The sequence below is a fragment of the Saccoglossus kowalevskii genome, chromosome 21 (genome assembly GCF_978046115.1).
Source record: "Saccoglossus kowalevskii chromosome 21, keSacKowa6.1, whole genome shotgun sequence".
In the NCBI taxonomy this organism is placed as follows: Eukaryota; Metazoa; Hemichordata; class Enteropneusta; family Harrimaniidae; genus Saccoglossus; species Saccoglossus kowalevskii.
Genome location: NC_140661.1, coordinates 12,760,101 through 12,782,092, shown reverse-complemented (window position 1 = coordinate 12,782,092; position 21,992 = coordinate 12,760,101). Strand labels below are relative to the sequence as shown.

At 35.9% G+C, this 21,992-nt stretch overlaps 1 protein-coding gene across 1 annotated transcript; it reads left to right on the top strand.

The window, feature by feature from the left end:
- The first annotated feature begins 3,865 nt into the window (after positions 1-3,865).
- Positions 3,866-21,301, top strand: LOC146729637 (mucin-2-like). Its single transcript, XM_085495034.1, has 10 exons — positions 3,866-3,874; positions 4,073-4,195; positions 4,572-4,758; positions 7,446-7,616; positions 8,462-8,699; positions 9,082-9,272; positions 9,562-9,655; positions 10,789-11,221; positions 15,545-15,935; positions 20,517-21,301. The coding sequence occupies exons 1-10, from the start codon at positions 3,866-3,868 to the stop codon at positions 20,543-20,545; spliced, it is 1,866 nt and encodes a 621-aa protein (XP_085351160.1). The 3' UTR covers positions 20,546-21,301.
- Positions 21,302-21,992: the final 691 nt, after the last annotated feature.

Below are 21,992 nucleotides of genomic sequence, written 5' to 3'. Positions count from 1 at the left end.
GATTGCCGAATAGCGGCCATTTTAAGGCCGAAAATGCATCAAAATGGCACATTTTTACCATTCCGGACCCGGATCTCAGTTATGCATGGACGGATTTTGTTCAAATTTGGTACATACATTAAACATAATAGGACCTTGATGCACGTCATTTTGTTTTTTGGATCAGGTTTGAAATGGCCGACTGGCGGCCATTTTGTTTTAAAGAATTCAGTTCTGGATCCGTATCTGAGACATGCTTGGATTGATCAAGTTCAAACTTCACACACACAAGGTACATCATGTTACAAATATGTATGTGCATTTGTTTCATGATCTCATTAATGATAGCCAAATGGCGGCCGCTTTAAGGCCGAAAATGCACTGAAATCACATATTTTCACCATTCCGGACCCGGATCTCAGTTATGCATGGACGGATTTCGTTCAAATTTGGTACATACATTAAACATAATAGGACCTTGATGCACGTCATTTTTTTTTTCGGATCAAGTTTGAAATGGCCGACTGGCGGCCATTTTGTTTTAAAGAATTCAGTACTGGATCCGTATCTAAGACATGTCTGGATTGATCAAGTTCAAACTTCACACACACAAGGTACATCATGTCACAAATATGTATGTGCATTTGTTTCATGATCTGCTTAACAATAGCTGAATGATGGCCATTTTAAGGCCGAAAATGCATCAAAATCACGTATTTTCACAATTCCGGAACCGGATCTCAGTCATGCATGATGGATTTTGTTAGCCTTCGCAGACAAAGTCTGCCGAAGGCTTATAGATTGGGTTCCGTCCGTCCGTCCGTCCGTCCGTCCGTCTTTTACCTCTTATAACTTTGATATGCTCTGTCCAATTTTTTTCCAAGTTGGTGCAAATGTAATTCTCAATGCCATACATATGCACGCCAAGTATTTTTTTGATTCGCCAAAGTTTCATTGTGTTTTTCTGTGATTTTCAACATTTTACTAGTACAAGTGCCGAAATTTGCCGGAAAAATCCGAGTTTTAACGACATCTCGCAAGAGAACTGGCATACTGTATTGCGCATGCGCCAGTCTAACCGCTGAGGAAATCGCCGTCGATTTTGGCTGAGGATATTGTATTCCGGGACTGTATCTTTCTTTGCACAAGGCTTACATAGATTAAATTCTATCTCAAAGGTAAGAAACTGTGCTTATGGTATTTATTATGAACTTTGATTTATCCTTTTGTGTCCTGACTTTAGTGAGAAACTAGCGATCGCACAGTGTCACACTTTGCCAGAAAAACAGTCCTGCTATTAGTTCAAGAACTGGTTATGAAACGTGTAAATCGAAAGTTTATCTCGTCATTTAGGAGGCTTGGGAATAACGTTTGGCATATAAAATGCTGGAATAATAAAAACGTAAAAGTTTAGAACACGCTGATCGTGATTCTGTTATGTACGATTGCTATTTCCGGTGTTCATTGGCAATTGCTAGCAGATTGAAACTTGGTTACGTGACGACATATTAGACTAGAATTATCGAGAAAACACAAGTCAAGTTCGGCCAACCGTGACTGCTTGAAAGCAATGATGAAATTGAAAAGTACTGTAATTCAATATCAATGAATCTATCATCACTTTTAAATTACCTTTGAAGTAAATATGATACCTGAGTGCGTTACTACACTCGTGACCGGGACCTCCATGCTCCATGCGGTGTTGAAGTTTATCGGTGGTAAATCGAACCTCTGTCAACAGAGACACATTTTCCTAATCAGCTATTTATTTCGGTACTGAAGTCAGGGTGGCAATTTCAATGTTTAGCTACCATAATTTATCTCCATTATGAGCAGGAAAATAAATTACGGACCTCGATTGAGATGAATTTAATGGCGGCCATGTTTTTAAGGGATATGTGAAACAATTTTAGGGAGGGGGTCAAATTCACGTAATCCTCAATTTTAATGATGTTGACTTAATAGTCATAATTTTCTTTTTTCAAAACTCCGGATATTATTTTGTATATTATTTTAATACACCTACAATATGTTAATTAGTATGCAAATTAATATGCAAATTAGCAGCCAATCTGAGACAATGCAATCCAGTTCAAAGGAAATTTGATATACACTTAGGTTACCTACATGATCACTACCTCTGCTGATTAGTTTTTTATGCACTTCTATCTGCTTTTATATTAAATGTATTTTTTTGTATTTTTCTCAATAGTTTTTTTTTATTTCTTTTGATAGCTTGGCATCCATTTGGTTCAGCTCAAGTGAAATTTTCGGCAAATCCCTGGTCAGATTTTAATGACATTGAAAACATAAGTACTCTGGCTTTTTGCACATTCTTAATATTTTATTTTTGCAGAATCCCGTAAATATTATTTGACAACTTTGTAGAGTGGAAACAGACTGTTGAATTAGTTCATCCTAGACTTTGGTAGAACATGTTTAAAATAGTACAGTGTGAACTGCAATTTCTTTCTGGCTGGTATAAATTTATTAAGTAATATTTTTTCGTACTAAAAAGACTCAAATATCTTTTTTAATTAAATCTAACAGCCAATGGGAGCACATATGCTACAACCTCTGCTTACTTTGGGCTAAATGTTCTTTTTTTTTTTTTCAGGTGCAGAGCCAGATTTTTTTTTCAGAAAGCAAAACCACTGGAACTGCATGTATTACAAAAACATACCGGTACTATTCACTGCGTGTCTGACAATTGTATAAAGTTTCGCAGGTCCTCTTTTTTTTACTTTGAGAAGTTCTGTCAACCAAAGCATAAATATGTGTTTCTCTGTACATAAAATTTCACACGATTTGTTAATATTAATGTATGATAATAAAAACTTGATAATATTTTTCTGGATTTTTGCACTTTATTTGTATCATTGTCGTATGAGAAGTAATCTTGTCCTTATTAGAGATATTGAAACTAATCCAGGGCCACAAACTAGTTTATCCAAACAGACACAACACTGACTCTACATATTTGCAGATCTGATTTGTATACTTTCTTGTCATTTTACCTGTTGTACTGGTTTGGTGCTATCTGGTTCCCTTGCTGAGAATAATGCTGACCTGGATGGAGAGTGCTATAAACTTGAAAATGCCATAGAAATCACGTTTGCCAATTTATGTCCATGCAACTTTAGAATGACAACTAGCGAAGGCAGTGTCATTCATGACTTGTTCAGATTTAGTACAATGTGTTGTACATATGCAGGTGCATTTCGGTCATGATCTGCTTTGAATGTATGTCACTCAAATATGAACGGAACGGGGACGTGTCATTGACAATGACTTGTTAGTTATCTGAATTGTGTGAAATATGTATTTTTAGGCGAGGGTGTCGTCACCTGCGCACACATGGGAATTGAGTCCCAAGCGATGAAACAGTACACGCTAAAAACGCAAAGGCTCATGGGTAGATGCTTATTTGCAAACAATAACACGCTATGGCCATCTGACGCATGTGCAGGTGATTCATGTTAATGATTTTCCAACACGACCAAATGTTAACAATATTTTTGTCTTTCTATTTGATTTAATAATTGAATTTCAAATGCTATAGAATAGAGTTCTGATGCACAAAAATTTGCATGTATTTGCTTCCAAATTACTGCAAAAACAAATTTTGTCAGTTTAATTTTGGGAATTGTGACAAAAGTTGACATTGGCACTCAAAGTCTCAAATTGTATAAAACATAATACGTGCTGTGTATTTAAAAAGAATTGACCAGCAGACAACATAGCAACAATCCAAAAATGGCAGCCATGTACAGATCAGCTTTATTTGCATAATCTAAAAATAGCATAGTTACTAACTAACATAGAGGGCGCTGTTGTCAAATTAACTTGCATAGTAAAACACCTTACAATTAACGGTTAGTCTAGTATGTCATATGTTATGTTAATTATTTTTAAAACTGACACCCCAATCTCATCAATTTTGTTCATTTAATTCTAACTAATTATTCCTACAACATGACGAATTAAAAAAAAAATATTTTAGCTTTCATAGCAAATATTGATTTGAATATACAAACAGTGTATGGTAGTTATCATATCTCATTTGCATATAACTGTTTCTGTCATTCTGTAGGTTACTTTGGATAATGGACTGAACGTTTTCTGGAATGGTGACAGCCGATTATATGTGACAGCACCAAATTCCTTCTTCAACAATACTTGCGGTTTGTGTGGTACCTTTGACGGTAACCAACAGGTAAAATATTCACTCATTATAGCATAATTATTAGGGTGTTGTATGATGTTCTACATTTCAGTGCTTATTATTCAACATAATATAATGAATATTATTAGTGTGGATTCGCTGAATCATTCCTTCAGTGAAAATAGCGAAAATTAATTCCAAGCGAAAATAAAGTGTTTTACAGTAATTTTAATCTAATAGGACGAATACATAAATGAAAGAATGATTCAGTGAAAATAAAATCCCATGAATATACATTTTTTTCCTATATTTTACATTCAAGTCGTCAAAAATCAGTGAAAATAAATTCCATACAAAACACCCAAAAAGTCTTTTCAGCAAAAGTAGTTCCATGTGGCCTGGCTACCACTTGTTGATTTCTTAATAGAATGATTTCTGGACCCTGGAGAGGGATGTTGAGAAGCTTCCTACAGCGTTTGGAAACAAATGGTCACTGAAAGGTAGTTGTACAGCTGACACGCCGATGTCGTTGACCCACCCGTGTGACGTGTATGCTCAAAGGAGAGCCCAGGCTGATGATTTTTGTAAACAGTTGAAAGAAGAACCTTTTACAGGTACGGATAGTTGAAATGCATTCATGTTGTGGGGTGGTGCGAAATTCATAGTTCATCAATGGAAGACTATTACGGGTATATGTCATTGTGTCATAGGAAGACTATTACGGGTATATGTCATTGTGTCATAGGAAGACTATTACGGGTATATGTCATTGTGTCATAGGAAGACTATTACGGGTATATGTCATTGTGTCATAGGAAGACTATTACGGGTATATGTCATTGTGTCATAGGAAGACTATTACGGGTATATGTCATTGTGTCATAGGAAGACTATTACGGGTATATGTCATTGTGTCATAGGAAGACTATTACGGGTATATGTCATTGTGTCATAGGAAGACTATTACGGGTATATGTCATTGTGTCATAGGAAGACTATTACGGGTATATGTCATTGTGTCATAGGAAGACTATTACGGGTATATGTCATTGTGTCATAGGAAGACTATTACGGGTATATGTCATTGTGTCATAGGAAGACTATTATGGGTATATGTCATTGTGTCATAGGAAGACTATTACGGGTATATGTCATTGTGTCATAGGAAGACTAATACGGGTATATGTCATTGTGTCATAGGAAGACTATTACGGGTATATGTCATTGTGTCATAGGAAGACTATTACGGGTACTGTAAAATGACTAATTTTCACTGGGTTTAAATTTCCCTGATTTACCATTTCAGGCATATTCAGTGGGTTTTAAATTCACGGTTTCGCCATTTAGATAATGTGTTCTATGCTAAATTTTACATATTCACTGGGTTTTAATTTAGCGCATTTTCCCAGTCAGCGAAATAAGCTAAATTAAAACCCAGTGAATAATTACCCCCTTTACAGTATATGTCATTGTGTCATAGGAAGACTATTACGGGTATATGTCATTGTGTCATAGGAAGACTATTACGGGTATATGTCATTGTGTCATAGGAAGACTATTACAGGTATATGTCATTGTGTCATAGGAAGACTATTACGGGTATATGTCATTGTGTCATAGGAAGACTATTACGGGTATATGTCATTGTGTCATAGGAAGACTATTACGGGTATATGTCATTGTGTCATAGGAAGACTATTACGGGTATATGTCATTGTGTCATAGGAAGACTATTACGGGTATATGTCATTGTGTCATAGGAAGACTATTACGGGTATATGTCATTGTGTCATAGGAAGACTATTACGGGTATATGTCATTGTGTCATAGGAAGACTATTACGGGTATATGTCATTGTGTCATAGGAAGACTATTACGGGTATATGTCATTGTGTCATAGGAAGACTATTACGGGTATATGTCATTGTGTCATAGGAAGACTATTACGGGTATATGTCATTGTGTCATAGGAAGACTATTATGGGTATATGTCATTGTGTCATAGGAAGACTATTACGGGTATATGTCATTGTGTCATAGGAAGACTATTACGGGTATATGTCATTGTGTCATAGGAAGACTATTACGGGTATATGTCATTGTGTCATAGGAAGACTATTACGGGTACTGTAAAATGACTAATTTTCACTGGGTTTAAATTTCCCTGATTTACCATTTCAGGCATATTCAGTGGGTTTTAAATTCACGGTTTCGCCATTTAGATAATGTGTTCTATGCTAAATTTTACATATTCACTGGGTTTTAATTTAGCGCATTTTCCCAGTCAGCGAAATAAGCTAAATTAAAACCCAGTGAATAATTACCCCCTTTACAGTATATGTCATTGTGTCATAGGAAGACTATTACGGGTATATGTCATTGTGTCATAGGAAGACTATTACGGGTATATGTCATTGTGTCATAGGAAGACTATTACAGGTATATGTCATTGTGTCATAGGAAGACTATTACGGGTATATGTCATTGTGTCATAGGAAGACTATTACGGGTATATGTCATTGTGTCATAGGAAGACTATTACGGGTATATGTCATTGTGTCATAGGAAGACTATTACGGGTATATGTCATTGTGTCATAGGAAGACTATTACGGGTATATGTCATTGTGTCATAGGAAGACTATTACGGGTATATGTCATTGTGTCATAGGAAGACTATTACGGGTATATGTCATTGTGTCATAGGAAGACTATTACGGGTATATGTCATTGTGTCATAGGAAGACTATTACGGGTATATGTCATTGTGTCATAGGAAGACTATTATGGGTATATGTCATTGTGTCATAGGAAGACTATTACGGGTATATGTCATTGTGTCATAGGAAGACTATTACGGGTATATGTCATTGTGTCATAGGAAGACTATTACGGGTATATGTCATTGTGTCATAGGAAGACTATTACGGGTATATGTCATTGTGTCATAGGAAGACTATTACGGGTATATGTCATTGTGTCATAGGAAGACTATTACGGGTATATGTCATTGTGTCATAGAAAGACTATTACGGGTATATGTCATTGTGTCATAGGAAGACTAATACGGGTATATGTCATTGTGCCACCTCACTGTGCAAAAACTTTTACATACAGATTAACTCTTACAATGCTCATTACCAAGTCTATGCATTCTGTCGTTTAACCCTCGCCCATTTCTTATATTGTTTCATCTTCTGAGCAAACAATGCCTGTATTAGCAATTTTCATTTTGCAAAACTCGTCGCCTAATGCAACCAATCCCTTTAAGGTAATTACATTTTGTTTTAATTTATACCCAGATTGCAGTAGTCATGTGGATGTGAATAATTACTACACAAACTGTATGTTTGACCTGTGCAGTGGGAATGCTGATATGCAGCAAGTGTTCTGTGATGTAGCAGCCATGTATGCGATGGAGTGCTCGAACAGAGGTCTTGTGGTCGTCTGGAGAGATTCCATAGACAGTTGTCGTGAGTAACGTTTTACCTAATAAGCTAAATCGCAACACTATTTAAAGGCACATGTTCATTGTGACATTACAGTTATTGAGGTGCTTTCATTGTTTGTAGTCAAGAGAAATGATACTTTTTGTGTAAAGCAAAAGTAATTTACTAAACAAATTTTTGTAACAAACACCGAAGAAATATTATTTTGCATGATAAAATTAATTTTTCTGAATTATGCAATCAACATTGAAACATAATAGGGCGTATGACAACAATCATGCCTGTATTAATTGAGACTACTAGTATTTTATATATACCAACATTGTCACAAGCAAGAAATTACACAATTAAACCTTGTAATTCGAAGTATTGTACAAATTTGCTTGAACAAGTGTGTCTGTATTAGAGTGTCTGTATACTAATTCCAGGGTACATTAAATTATAAATATAATAATGCCAAAAATGTGTCATATATACTATTCAATATTACACAATTCACTTATATATGCCCATATACATGTAAGCATATATCTTGTGCTATACCTGATTTTTGAAGTGGTTTATACTTAATTTTCACTTTCTTCTAAAAAAAAATATGCTTTGAAAATGTGAATCAATTTTCAGTTTTTACTCAAAAAAATTGGCTATTTTTGTCTAAATCTTCTGAGGGAAAGTGCAGATTATAAACGGTTCTATTTTGTGAATTTGTGATGATAAAAGGGAACTGGTGGTTAAAAGGTTAAAAACATAAACAGAAAACATATTTACTGCCCAGTACCAAGTATATCGGCACATGATTTCTATAGGTTATTGATTTAGGATTTTCTATCATAACTTTCTATGATTGATGAGTGTTATCATTGTTATAGCTGTGAGCTGTTCTGGTGAGAAAGGCTATCAGGAGTGTGGATCATCATGCAAAACATCTTGTGCTGCTCTTGCTGGTAATCGACCTTGCGAAGAGAACTGTGTCCCTGGATGTAGTTGCCCCTACGGTATGGTTGAAGATTACGGTGGAAGCTGTATCAGCGAAGAAGACTGCCCGTGCTTATTTCATGGTAAATTCTATATAGCTGGTCAAGTCGTCGAACAAGGATGCAAACCATGGTGGGTTGTTAACTGAAGTACATTATATAGACAGTTCAACTGAATCCCATTTCAATGTACTATTGTTGGATTTCATAGGCAAAATGGGCATGATATTCTTGATTACGTTAGTTATTAATTTCAGGCTCAATCGCAGTTGGTGCTTGACATGTAACATGTGTTGCCAAGCGACTAAACATTTCAAATCTGATGTTTTCCTACAAAACTTGATGGCATTACTATTACATTACTATTACTTGCAAACTAGAATAAAAATATGGCAGTTATGACTTACACAGACAAGATATTATCATTCAGCACAAGTGCTGAAGTAGGGATGACATGTTCTTTAACAAATACTTTGAACTAACAAAAATTATTTTATTCATTTTTATATTTAAAGTACATGTGATCGTGGACATTGGTATTGTGAAGATATTGAATGTGCTCCTACAGAATGTGGCGATAATATGGAATTTGTTTCTTGTAAAACAGAATGTCCACAAACGTGCAGTAATATGCATTCGCCACCCAGCTGTGCGACAGCCCATTGTCAATCTGGTTGCCAATGTATGGAAAACTATGTATGGAATGGTGAGTTGTAATAAAATTGACTTCATCCTATGCCTTTTGAAAACACACAACTGTTTGACAACAATGCACTTGGGATAAAGTTAGGGATTTACTCATGATGAAATGTAGTAAAAACTTACATTGACATTTTATATAGTTTATAGTCTTGAAAATGAATGTGGGCCAAAAATTATCAAATTTAAATCTGCCAAATGTTATTTATTTTATACCATTTATAGTGCCAAGCAGTTGAACCTTAGATTTTTTTCTTTGTACTTGATTCAATGATTATTTTGTATTTACTTTGTAGGTGATGAGTGCATTTTACCAAAGGATTGTCCATGTCATCATGGTGGAAAAAGCTACCGCTCAAAGGAAACTATCAAAGTCGAGTGCAATCAATGGTAAAATATTGTCAATTATATACAATAATTAGGATTAAAAATTTTGTTGGAAAGCATCAGGGCAAACTCATTGGGCATCAAGGCAAACTCATTGGGCATCAAGGCAATCTCATTGGGCATCAAGGCAAACTCATTTTGCACCAAGGCAAACTCATTGGGCATCAGGGCAAACTCATTGGGCATCATGGCAAACTAATTGGGCATCAAGGCAAACTCATTGGGCATCAGGGCAAACTCATTGGGCATCAAGGCAAATCCATTGGGCATCAAGGCAAACTCATTGGGCATCAGGGCAAACTCATTGGGCACCAAGGCAATCTCACTGGGCATCAAGGCAAACTCATTGGGCATCAAGGAAAACTCATTGGGCACCAAGGCAAACTCACTGGGCATCAAGGCAATCTCACTGGGCATCAAGGCAAACTCACTGGGCATCAAGGGAAACTCATTTTGCACCAAGTTAAACTCATTGGGCATCAAGGCAAACTCATTGGGCATCAAGGCAAATTCATTGGGCATCAGGGCAAACTCATTGGGCACCAAGGCAAACTCATTGGGCACCAAGGCAAACTCATTGGGGACCAAGGCAAACTCATTGGGGACCAAGGCAAACTCCTTGGGCACCAAGGCAAACTCATTGGGCACCAAGGCAAACTCATTGGACATCAAGGCAAACTTATTGGGTATCACGGCAAACTCATTGGGCACCAAGGCAAACTCATTGGTCACCAAGGCAAACTCATTGGTCACCAAGGCAAACTCATTGGGCATCAAGGCAAACTCATTGGGCATCAAGGCAAACTCATTGGGCATCAAGGCAAACTCATTGGGCATCAAGGAAAACTCATTGGGCACCAAGGCAAACTCATTGGGCACCAAGGCAAACTCATTGGGCACCAAGGCAAACTCATTGGGCACCAAGGCAAACTCATTGGGCATCAAGGCAAACTCATTGGGCATCAAGGCAAACTCATTCGGCATCAAGACAAACTCATTCGGCATCTTGGCAAACTCATTCGGCATCTTGGCAAACTCGTAATGGGTGGTAGCCATGTATGTGTTCTATATGGGTCCCATGTGATGTGTACAATGCATATACCACCCTTTCAATAATATTTATTGTATGATTACAGTGTGTGTGATGGCAGTCATTGGGTGTGTGAAGACAAGATGTGTCCTGGTATTTGCACTGGATGGGGCGAATCACATCACAAGACATTTGACGGAAAGTTGTTTGATTACTTTGGCGAATGCACGTATATCATGTCACGAAGTACCCTCAACAATCCCCACATACAATACACCATAACGACGGAAAACGTCATCTGCGGATACGCTTCCAAAGTCACATGTGCCAAGTCTATTACATTCTCTGTTGGCACTGGAAGCCAAAGGGAGACGATCAAACTCGAACGGAACACTCCAGTTGAGGTACCTGTTGGATCAGTCTTCAAAGTGTGGCGTGCTGGGTTGTATATCTTCGTCAAATCTGCTGGAGGAGTGACACTACAATGGGACAGGGGAACTAGAGTCTATATTAAATTGGAAACGCAGCATAGGGGACTTGTAAGTTTCATTTTCTCTTTATTGTAAAAGTAATCTTCTTGTTTCCATCAAAGTTTGATCACTAGGATGTTGGTCTCAAAAAATGAACCAACAGCATCATTTACTGTTTTGTATACTATTATTTTTTTTTAAGAAGACAAACACTGAGTTATATATGCTTATTATATACAAGTGATGAGGAATAATGTGTTATGTTCCACAAATCACATGTCATAACCAGCACCTTTAATGTTTTTTTTGGGGGGGTTTAAAAAATAAATGGAAACATCACAGTAACAAATCAAAGTAACACATTTTAGTTTTTTCAGTTGTTTTTTATCATGGATTCTAAATTTCAAATTTATTTATTTTGATGTTCAATATTTCTGAAATTCGTGATTGCTTGAAAAGTACGTAGTACATGACAAGATGGCTGCCTTGTCTGACTCAAGTGATAGTTATTAGTCCCTGTTCGGATGCAGTCCGAAAACAGGGACTTATGTTTTGACCTGTGTGCGTTCCTGCGTCTGTGCGTGCGTCCAGACCTGTATCTTAGAAATGCCTGTACCAATCACAATCAAACTTCACAAATACATCATACGTGATATTATACATATGCACTTCAATTTGTTTCACGATCTGATTCAAGATGGCCGAATGGCAGCCATTTCTGTTCTAAAAATTATTAATATCAAGCATTTTTCGGCTGTTTACTGATGGATTTTGTTCAAACTTGGTATACAGTACAGTTCTCGCGGAAGCTTTGGCTTTTGTGGCCTCATTGTCGCATACGCATGGCTTCATTGTCGCCTCAGCATCGCATCATTGTGGCATCAGCTTCGCGTCATTGAAAATTGAAGCTGTGTTCGCCTCTCTTATTTTGTGGCATCATCGTGGCCTCAGCTTCGCAGTCTCATGGCATCAACATGGCATCAGCTTCAAAGTATTGTGACATGAGTATGACCTCATTATTTTCACATGGAAAGGCAGTAGAGAAAAACACATGTACAGAAGTTCGATATGTACTCGATTTGAAATTCAAAGCGGTAAGGGGAATAAAATAATATGACCAAGAGTAAAATGACATTTTAAAAAGATATCTTGTTTAATTATTTAATGTTGCGAGTATTGGGTACCAAAAACTACGTGAAGTACATTGCAATCTGCAAGGTGACGAGTGTCATATTGACTGCAAGGAAAAACGTGATAAATTTAAATCACACGATGCAATCGTCGTTCGGAAACAACACAATTTGCTATACGAAATGAAACTGTTCTTGTTATAAAATTACCTTATTTTCGTTAATTTTATTTGCTGGTAAGAGAACAGATTCAGATTCCTCATTTTGGTGGTATTTTTCTGTGTTTCGTTTAGTTTTAGCCGAATCCGATCCCATGCCCGGACTACTAATACATGCCAAACACGCGAACGCCTCCTGGTGCGTCGGCGTCGTCGCCTGCCATCTTGATACAAAGTTCCAAAACAAGTGCGTACATTTCCAACTATGATTGGATGGTTGTTGTGGCGTCGGTCTGGTAAAATTTTACATCCAATTTTCAAAATTAAGTCACGATCAGTGACCTGAGCTCGATCTATACATACTTTAAAAGTATTCTCACAAAAAAATATTTTTGAATAAAAACGAGCCACAGGCCTGGTAAAAAATCGAATAGCACTTGACATGCAGAAATAATTTATTGGGCTTCAGAAAAAAAGTGTTCATTTAGTTGTAGCCGTAAATATTTGGTGACCAGTCGATGAACAATTTGAAACTCATTTACACACGGAAGTCCTTCGATACTGAATATCATCGACCCCAATCTGGTTTACCTTATTTCCCAACTTGCAAAACTGATTTGTATCTCAGCCCAGTTTTTCTTTTTTCTTTTTTTGAACCGTGGCCAAATCCCAGCCGTTTGTCAAAATATACCAATGTTTTTCAGTGAATGATTGTGAAGCCTGTCACAGCACAGTGAATCGACGCCGGAGATTGGACAGTACGACGACCCTTCAATTAGCGTCAAATGTGCTTTGTTACAACATCACTGATTTGCTGAAAGTCGCCTGATCGGAGCACGACCTGGGTCACAGAACCATATTTGTCCGTATTATCAACGGGACTTTGCGAGAGAACCACACCCACATTTTCAACCATTTTTAGCGCGGAAGTTGCCAACAAATGTCGAAAAACTCGTGAATTTTATGGATTTGAATAAAATAAAGCTAGCGATTGGTAAGACTGGGTAATAATATATCCCCCGATGCTCTTCGATTTTTTTAAATTTTATTTCAAGGCGAGAAATGGATAATTGAAGTTCCATCGATTTCAAGGCGACTGTTTCGCCGCGAAAACTCTACGCTGTGTTGTAGTTTCACGAGGTAAAAAAATATATATAATAAATAGTACTTGTTTAATTATTTGGTTTTACAGCCCGCAAATTACGGGACATGATTCCCATGAATTACGATAAATAAATGCTGATTGTGTTGAATAATGGACGTCGGGACCGTTTGGAGAAACCAACGGGCATCGATATTCCAAACAAATTATTGGGACACGGTCGGTAGACATTTCAAACAAATGAAATTATTAACGAAAGACGAGATTTTTCCAGATATTTACGAACATACTGTCACACCAAATACATGCAAAATTGACAAATATACAAAGAGATATTAGGTTTTATTTTAGCCTTAGAAATATTTTCTTTCACTCAGTCCATGCGTGGTACTTCTATTTAGCTTCATGGTCCTTCGGCTTGTGTTCTCCTTGGGGGAAATAACAATAATTATACAAATCGTAAACTCAACACAGTCAGGAAAACAAACCCGGACAACCATGTCGTACTTCTGTTGAAATACATTTTGTAGCAGTGCGTCACGTCAGAATATTGTTTAAAATAAAATAGTCAATCCCAGCCAAATCTAGGTCAAAGGGTCAGATATAATTATAGATAGTTAAAACAAAAAGTATTTGAACTTTTGACAGTTGTTCAACATCTATGCACGGTTACTAAACTAGTAACCGTGATCTATGAAAACCAGAAAATTGTTAGTAGTCCGAAGTTTTGCACAGTCGAAAATAAAGCGGAAATTCAACAAGCGGTCGCAAAGGCGTGCGATTGAAAAGCGGAAGCGGGCGAGAGGTTGGGCGAAATGAGTTCTGTACTTCTTTGTTTGATGAAGCGATGCTGATGCCACATTGTCGCCATAATGAGGCCACAATGAAGCGAAGCGATAACCGCTTAACTTTTTAATGTCGCGACATTGATGCGATGCTGAAGCCATAACAATGCCATAATGATGCGATGCTGAAGCGAAGGTGAAGCTGAAGTGAAGCCAAAGCTTCCGCGAGAACTGTACTGTATACGTTGGACATTATAGGACCTTGATGCACATTATTTTGATTTCAGATAGGCTTCAAAATGGCCGACTGGCGGCCATTTTGTTTTAATGAATGTGGTTCTCGTGCCATATCTCTGATTTGTTTAATGCTGGCTGAACACACCATACGAAAAGAATCTTCACATCAAAACATGAGTAAAGACCCTTCTAATATGACCTTTGACACATTTTGCCTTTCATACACTGTAATAGTAAATACAAACCACCATAGATATGCTCAGCAAACCAACACAACACTGCATATCATGCTGTATAGGTGCACTCTGTCAAAGAAATATGGGTTACAGTCAAACCTGTGTTAGAGACCATCTCTATATAAAGACCATCTCACCTGTCTATAGTGACCACTTTTAGGTAGTCCCAACCTGTTTATAAAAACCACCTGTTGTATGTGTCCTCAATTTTAGTGATATTTTTGCAGATTTGTTTTTGTTTAAGAACCAAAATAAAAATTACCATTGCATTCTGTTTAAAAAACAATTTTTAATTTTCTCAAGTCCACCGTACCTGCCTAAATAAAATCTTGGATGGTCGCTATACACAGGTTTGGCTGTATTATGTTTGTTAAATGTGAAGTATTGTCAATGCTCGTTCGTATATTTCGAGCTTATAGTCAACATATTTCACACTTTAAGAACCAAAGATTAAATTAACATGAAATAGAGTTTCATTATATTACATATTTCATAATACCATTTAGCCACAATACTTGCTGTCTTTGATGGTCAGTGGTATATCATTTCGCCAATGTTGAAGTATCACACACAACTGAATGCTGTGGGTGGGGGTGCCATAGTATTTTGAAGATGGGGAAGTTATCATAAGGTCATTATCTTTGTAACAAGAAGTACCACAAAAATAACAATAACAACAATAGGACCAAATCCCAATAAGTATGTATTAGTATCAGTCAAACATCTTATTGTAATTATTCTTAGGTGGAAGGAATATGCGGCAATTTCAATGACAATCAAGGTGACGACTTCACCACGCTAAATCAAATGGTAGTTGCCAGTGCCATCGAATTCAGTGAAAGCTGGAAGCTAGAGGACTACTGCAACGCCACCCACAACACGGACGATACATGCTCTTTCGCACCACATCGCCGAGCATGGGCAACTAGACAGTGCAGTGCCTTACGATCTGAGGTATTTGCCCCCTGCCATGCTGAGGTGGACTACGAAATGTATTTTTCTCGGTGTGTGTTTGACACATGTGCCTGTGATATGGGAGGTGATTGCGAGTGTCTGTGTACCGCCATTGCAGCTTATGCCCATGAGTGCAATGCGAACGGTGTCCCAATCCGGTGGCGAAGTCAAGACTTATGTCGTAAGTGTTTTTTTTTTTAAACTGTAAAATCTGTATTAGAAACCACATCTCTAATATAAGTTGCACCCATTCTTTTTGAACAATTGTGAACCAAAAAATCATCATTTCTCATATGTGTAGGTGCTCTAATAGAAGCTACATCACTTCTATTGCATTGTACCATTTTAATAGAAGCCGCGGCTTTTAATACAGATTTTACAGTATTTGTTTTTTATAAAATCAAGGAGAATACCTTCATTCTCCAAACATCAACTGATTACTGTCGTTGGTGATGTGGTTGTGGGTGTGGGTGCAGAATCACTGATTCAGTGTGCTCAGGTAATGAAGTACCATTTCCCCTGTCATGGTGGAATTAATGAGGGTCAGTCACTGCTCTTTCTGTATACATTTATAGTCAACATCATAAGATAATTAATTTACATATTATAAACAACTTTCAAGTAGTGTTCCATTTTCTTTCATCATTGCATCTTCAGTTCCACTAATCTATGTAACCATAGTAATTGTGTACACAGTGACAGAAGAGAATGGAGAACTATATTTAGATGGAAAAAACATGCTGTCAGTTTCAACAAGATCTCATCAGCTATTTTATACATTTAAATGAACTATCTCCTTTGATTGAAGTAGTTTGCACAACATAAAAGTAGATTGGTGTTTACACATTACCAATAGATTTTCTGTTCAACTGCGAGATCTCGCAATTGCATGAAAGACGCGTGTCGAACGTCTGCCGCAAAAATCGAATGATTTGATTTTGAACTCAAATTTCTTTAATTCGTAGCTCATATCGACCGGCCGATCTTCGACAGAGGAATATTGCTTTCGAATACCCTCACTTAATCAAAATTGACCATCATCAAATGTGTACAGCACATTATTAAGCATGGAAATATTCCCCAAAATACTTTCGCGTTTGTCGAATCCCACGCGATGTTTGACGCCACTACAACGCTATGACCTTTGTTTGTCCTGTTTTTAGGTTCGATTTCACGCATAATGCACGATTCTCGCAGTGTACAATAAATGGTCAATTAACACACAGAAATATATAAAATATATTTTAACCAGCATAGAACAACACTGACAGCTATATGAACATCTTCATTACGTTATTTCAGCAACTAGTTTCACTAAATGTTATCGCCTGAAAACAAATACGTGCCTAACATATTACTGTGGTTAGACCACTTGCGGACAAAAGTAAAATAGACCATCACAAAATTTGTTGAGATCCCATGTTATGCATGCAATCAAACATAAATACAGGACAAACAGGATTCGTAGCATCGTAGAGGTATCTGAATATCATGAAACATTCAGCAAACATGTATTTTGGTGTTTTGACATGTCCACAACTAGGCCTTTGGACATGTGTTATTTGTTTTTCTTCAAACGTGGTGGAAGGAGTGACCATTATTGGAGGATTATACATGACGCTTTCATTTGTGGTCTCCTCAAGATGGCTGACTTGATCAATCTATCAGGCCACTCAAGTAATGCAACATCATATGCTTTTTCATAAGATAAGACAAGATAACTTTATTGACATTATTCTTTCCATAGAAGATGAACATAGTCAAGTAAAATAAAAAAAGTAGGAGGATAATCAAATAACACAGAAAAAAAGAAAGAAAAATATGCACAATTCTCGAAGCTATAAAATAGCAATATAAAGAATGTTCACTATGCATGGAACTAGGAGTTAAATTGTTCTTGAATGTGTCTAGTGTTGAGATTGAACACAAATAAAGTATGTGCTGTGGTCATTTTATGAGTCACAATAATTATAAACATTTGTTTTCTTATAACCACCAGACTTTCTCACCCAAATTTTTCTGTACTTTTTCTGTTATATTCTTCAATATTTCTGGAAATGAATCCTAATTTTGGAGCCAACAGACACAATTTGAGTCAATTTTCAGTTTGTCATAAAAAAAAAAATTGGCTATTTTTGTTCCAATCTAAAGCAAAGTGCAGACTATAAACAGGACTATTTTGTGAATTTGTGATGAAAATATGGAGCTGGTGGTGGTATAGTTAATCATGATTTATTTATAACATGTGTATCGTGAAAAATACCAGATACATGTTTTCACTCTGCTGTTATATTATACGTCACACACCAAAACTACTTTTATTACTAACATCATAATAAACAACAGAATTCTATGTATTATGTATGGTCTCTAACATTAAGTACACAACCAGGTACTGTTCTTTTCAAAATGCTAGTGTTTATTTTAGCCACTGTAGAACTGATGGTAGCTATTTTTTTTGGCTTGACGACTGAGCTATATTTTATCAGGCGTCGCCAAGCAAGTTCAATTTGTAGACTTATGGATAATGCAACATCTCGTAGTATGTAACTCGTCAAACACCGTTTATTGTCAACTGAATAAAGTTTAAAACAATACAAAAACTACACTCATGAGCTCGTGAAAACTCCAAAAGAAGAACGTAATCGAACAGTGATAAAGTTGGCGCACTAAAACTGATATGCAGCTTTTTTCTGCTACCGGTCTCTGATTGGTTGTATTTATCGGTAATATTTAGCATCCAGCGACAATTTTTGTTCTCCCAGAACAGCCCAATCATGAATTTTACAGTAAACGAAAAAGCAACTCAACACATCTGTACTGTAGTATAGTTAACTGTTTTACTAACAAAGTAACAATATAGATATCAGCTTACTTTTTAAAACTGTTGAACTATTTGATTTTAATTGAATTACTCAAATTTGTACAGCACATATGCTGATTCTTGTTCCTTTTCTGATGTATATTTTTATCTGACGCCCCCAAAAATGAAATTAATCTGTTCATAATACTGTTATATTAAAACTATCAATTTTAATTGAATTACTCGAATGTGTGCAGCACATTTGCTGATTCTTGTCCTTTTTCTGATGTATATTTTAATCTGACGCCAAAAAAATAATACCACATACAGATGCATTCATAAGTGTCACGGACATGTTCAAAAGTTTTCCTTATTTGAAAAATGTGCATTCACATTTTCTTTTTCACATCAGACGCAGAATCACTATAGCACATGACAGAAATACAATCCTGTCACTGAACTCAAATGTTCGAACAATGTAAAAATATTGTTTTTCTTTGCCATTTTAGGCTGTTATCTCTCATAGATCATTATACAAGCAGGAAAATAATTGATATGGTTATCACGAGGATACCGCAAAGTATGCAATCAGGCTGTGCGGGATACATCAATTAAACTCTGTTAATAAGCAACTGTTGATACGATCACAATACTGTCTTTATGTGTACCTGTGGTATTTTTGTATTAACAAATTTGTATTTGTCAAAAGAAGGACCTATAATTGAACTATAATTTGTAGAATCTTCTCCATGTTACCTGCACTTTATCCATTACGTGTCACCTACATTTTGTAACTCTAACTCAGCATGATCACCAATTATCACAAATTTATAAAATTTGGGTGTCATGTGATATTGTGATGATGATCTCACATAAATTAAAGTTAAGAAATTTGGTTAAGTTAAGAATATGGTTCAAGCGCTAATACGGGAATTTGAAAATTTGAGGGATTGCCTTTTTAGTTCCTGTGTGTATTTGGTGTGTTTGTCTGTGTAAGCAAAATCTCAGAAACTTATGAGAAGATTTCGAGGTTAATGTGCAGATGTGATTAGTTTTGGAGTCATGACTGTGCATACTAATTAGTTATCTCTTATTCCAGCCTGCGTTGACAAAAACATATATCAGATTTTGATCAAATTTGGTACAGAGCACAAAAAGAGACTAATTAATGTCCTACCAATGTCTGCATGAATGGATGTGTGGATGTGTCACATTTTTTCCCACTAACATCTCAAAAACCGCTGGGTAGATTAGGATGAAATTTGGTACATGCATAACTGATTTTGTACAAATCTGCATATTAATTATTGAATTTGTATACTAATTAACTATATTGAGCATGTTTTGTTTATATCCTAAAAACAGCTAATTAGCTAATTTGCATATTAATTTATTAAATAAGTTTGAAACCAATTTATAACGCCTTATGGTCATATGCTAGTTGTTCAGTAAACATCCAAAAATATTAAATTTGCTTCACATGGGAGCATTTTTTATTCTTACAGCAAAATACAGCAATAATCTCTCCCATATCAGCAATACAACCTTTTCTTTGATTTACTCGAGATCTTCATTGCATATCAACATACATAGATATCAAAGTTGCATATCATTCATTATCTTATAAATCTAATTTCATTCTTAAACCATTGAACTCATTGAATTGTGCCCTCTCTTGATTTAAAACGTGTCAAAGTGTAATTTTTGTTTATATTTTTGTTTATAAATTAGCAGTGGTTTAGTGTGGATGTTATTTGAACTTGGAATGAGAACTACCTAAAATGTTTGAAAATCATTTAATATTGATTGAAGACCATTTGACTTAGAGTCAAATGTGTTGTAGGGTCAATAACCAATTAGAAGACTCACAGACAGAATGATTCAAATTTCTTATCATAAACTAACGCATTTCATTTTTTTCTTTCTTTTTTTCATCCATCTCGTTCATTTCAACCAAAGACTATCACCCCGCATGCCAAGTAGGATAACCCTTGTAAATAAAGTCAATGCAAGATGGCCGCTGACTGAGCAAGCACACTATCACGTGGTATACAGAGCTCGCACAGCCGACGCTCAGGGATCCACCTGGGACCACCTGATCAGCGAAATGGTCTGTCTGTCTGTCTGTGTGGAGGTCTACAACATGACTTTGTGAGAGGATTGTGAACATTCTGTAATGTGTACAGATTTAAGGTTTAATGTAAAACAAACATTAACTGATATGTATAATGAAGGAAAGATTTTGATTTGCATCCTAGATTTGCAGAATTCACACCTTATCATTATTTGTACCTTTTAAATTCATCTGTTACACGATCCATGTTGTCAAATTTTAAAGAAAAACGAATCCTGTGCAAATCGTCGTCTGTTACTGGAGTTTTATGTCTGTTGGCTCCAATGAAAATGAAACCTATGTTGATTATTACCTTCAACGACACAGTGAATTTCGCACATTACCAAAACAAAAAAAACAGCTGAATAACATATACATTATATAAGAAACAACTAACTGGTAAAAATGCTGTTGAGTAAACAACATCAAATATGCATGCATATACGAGTATTTTACGAATTTATATTTAGAGTTTGACCTAATGACGTTTTTATAGCACTACAGTTAGATAGTTAATTATTATCAGCTAACTGAAACCAGTCTGCATTATGTTTTTATCTACTTTAAATTATATATTCTAATATTTTAAGTGGTGCTCATTTTATTAAATTCTCTCAAGATAACACGGTAACACAAGAGAATTGATTTCCTGAATGAATAATCAATTTCCAACAAGCATGGGGGTGTGAAACAGACTCTCAACTCTCTTTACATTTCCTCGTTACAATGCCGATGGGTTTAATTTTTTTATATACGTACATGTAGAAGCTCATCCGAAAGGGCATGTAAATTACTGCTGTCCCTGGTAGGATGTCAGCCATATATATATATATATATATATATATATATATACCGGTATATATATATATATACCGGTATATATATATATATATATATATATATATATATATATATATATATATATATATATATATATATATATATATATATAAAATTTCAAATTTGTTATTCAGTAATATAAATCAACAACTTTCAGTCTTGTGTGATTACATGATTTTTCATTATTTAAAAAAAAATTTAAACCTTTTCCAGAACAAAAATTAATATGTGTGAATTGGGTGATTGTCCCAAAAAATACTGAAAACCAAGCACTAACATTGAATATTCCCATATTGATAACAGTAATTTTTTTGAGCTATTCTACATACATGCTCTGTTTAATACGTATTCACAGGCCAGCTGATAAATTCAAATCATTGTCAAAACTATGTGTTGTACACGGTCAAAGCTAAAGAGGGGTAGTCGTCGTTCCACATCCTGTTTGATATGGGAGTCGTAGCGACATACACAATGCGTGTACA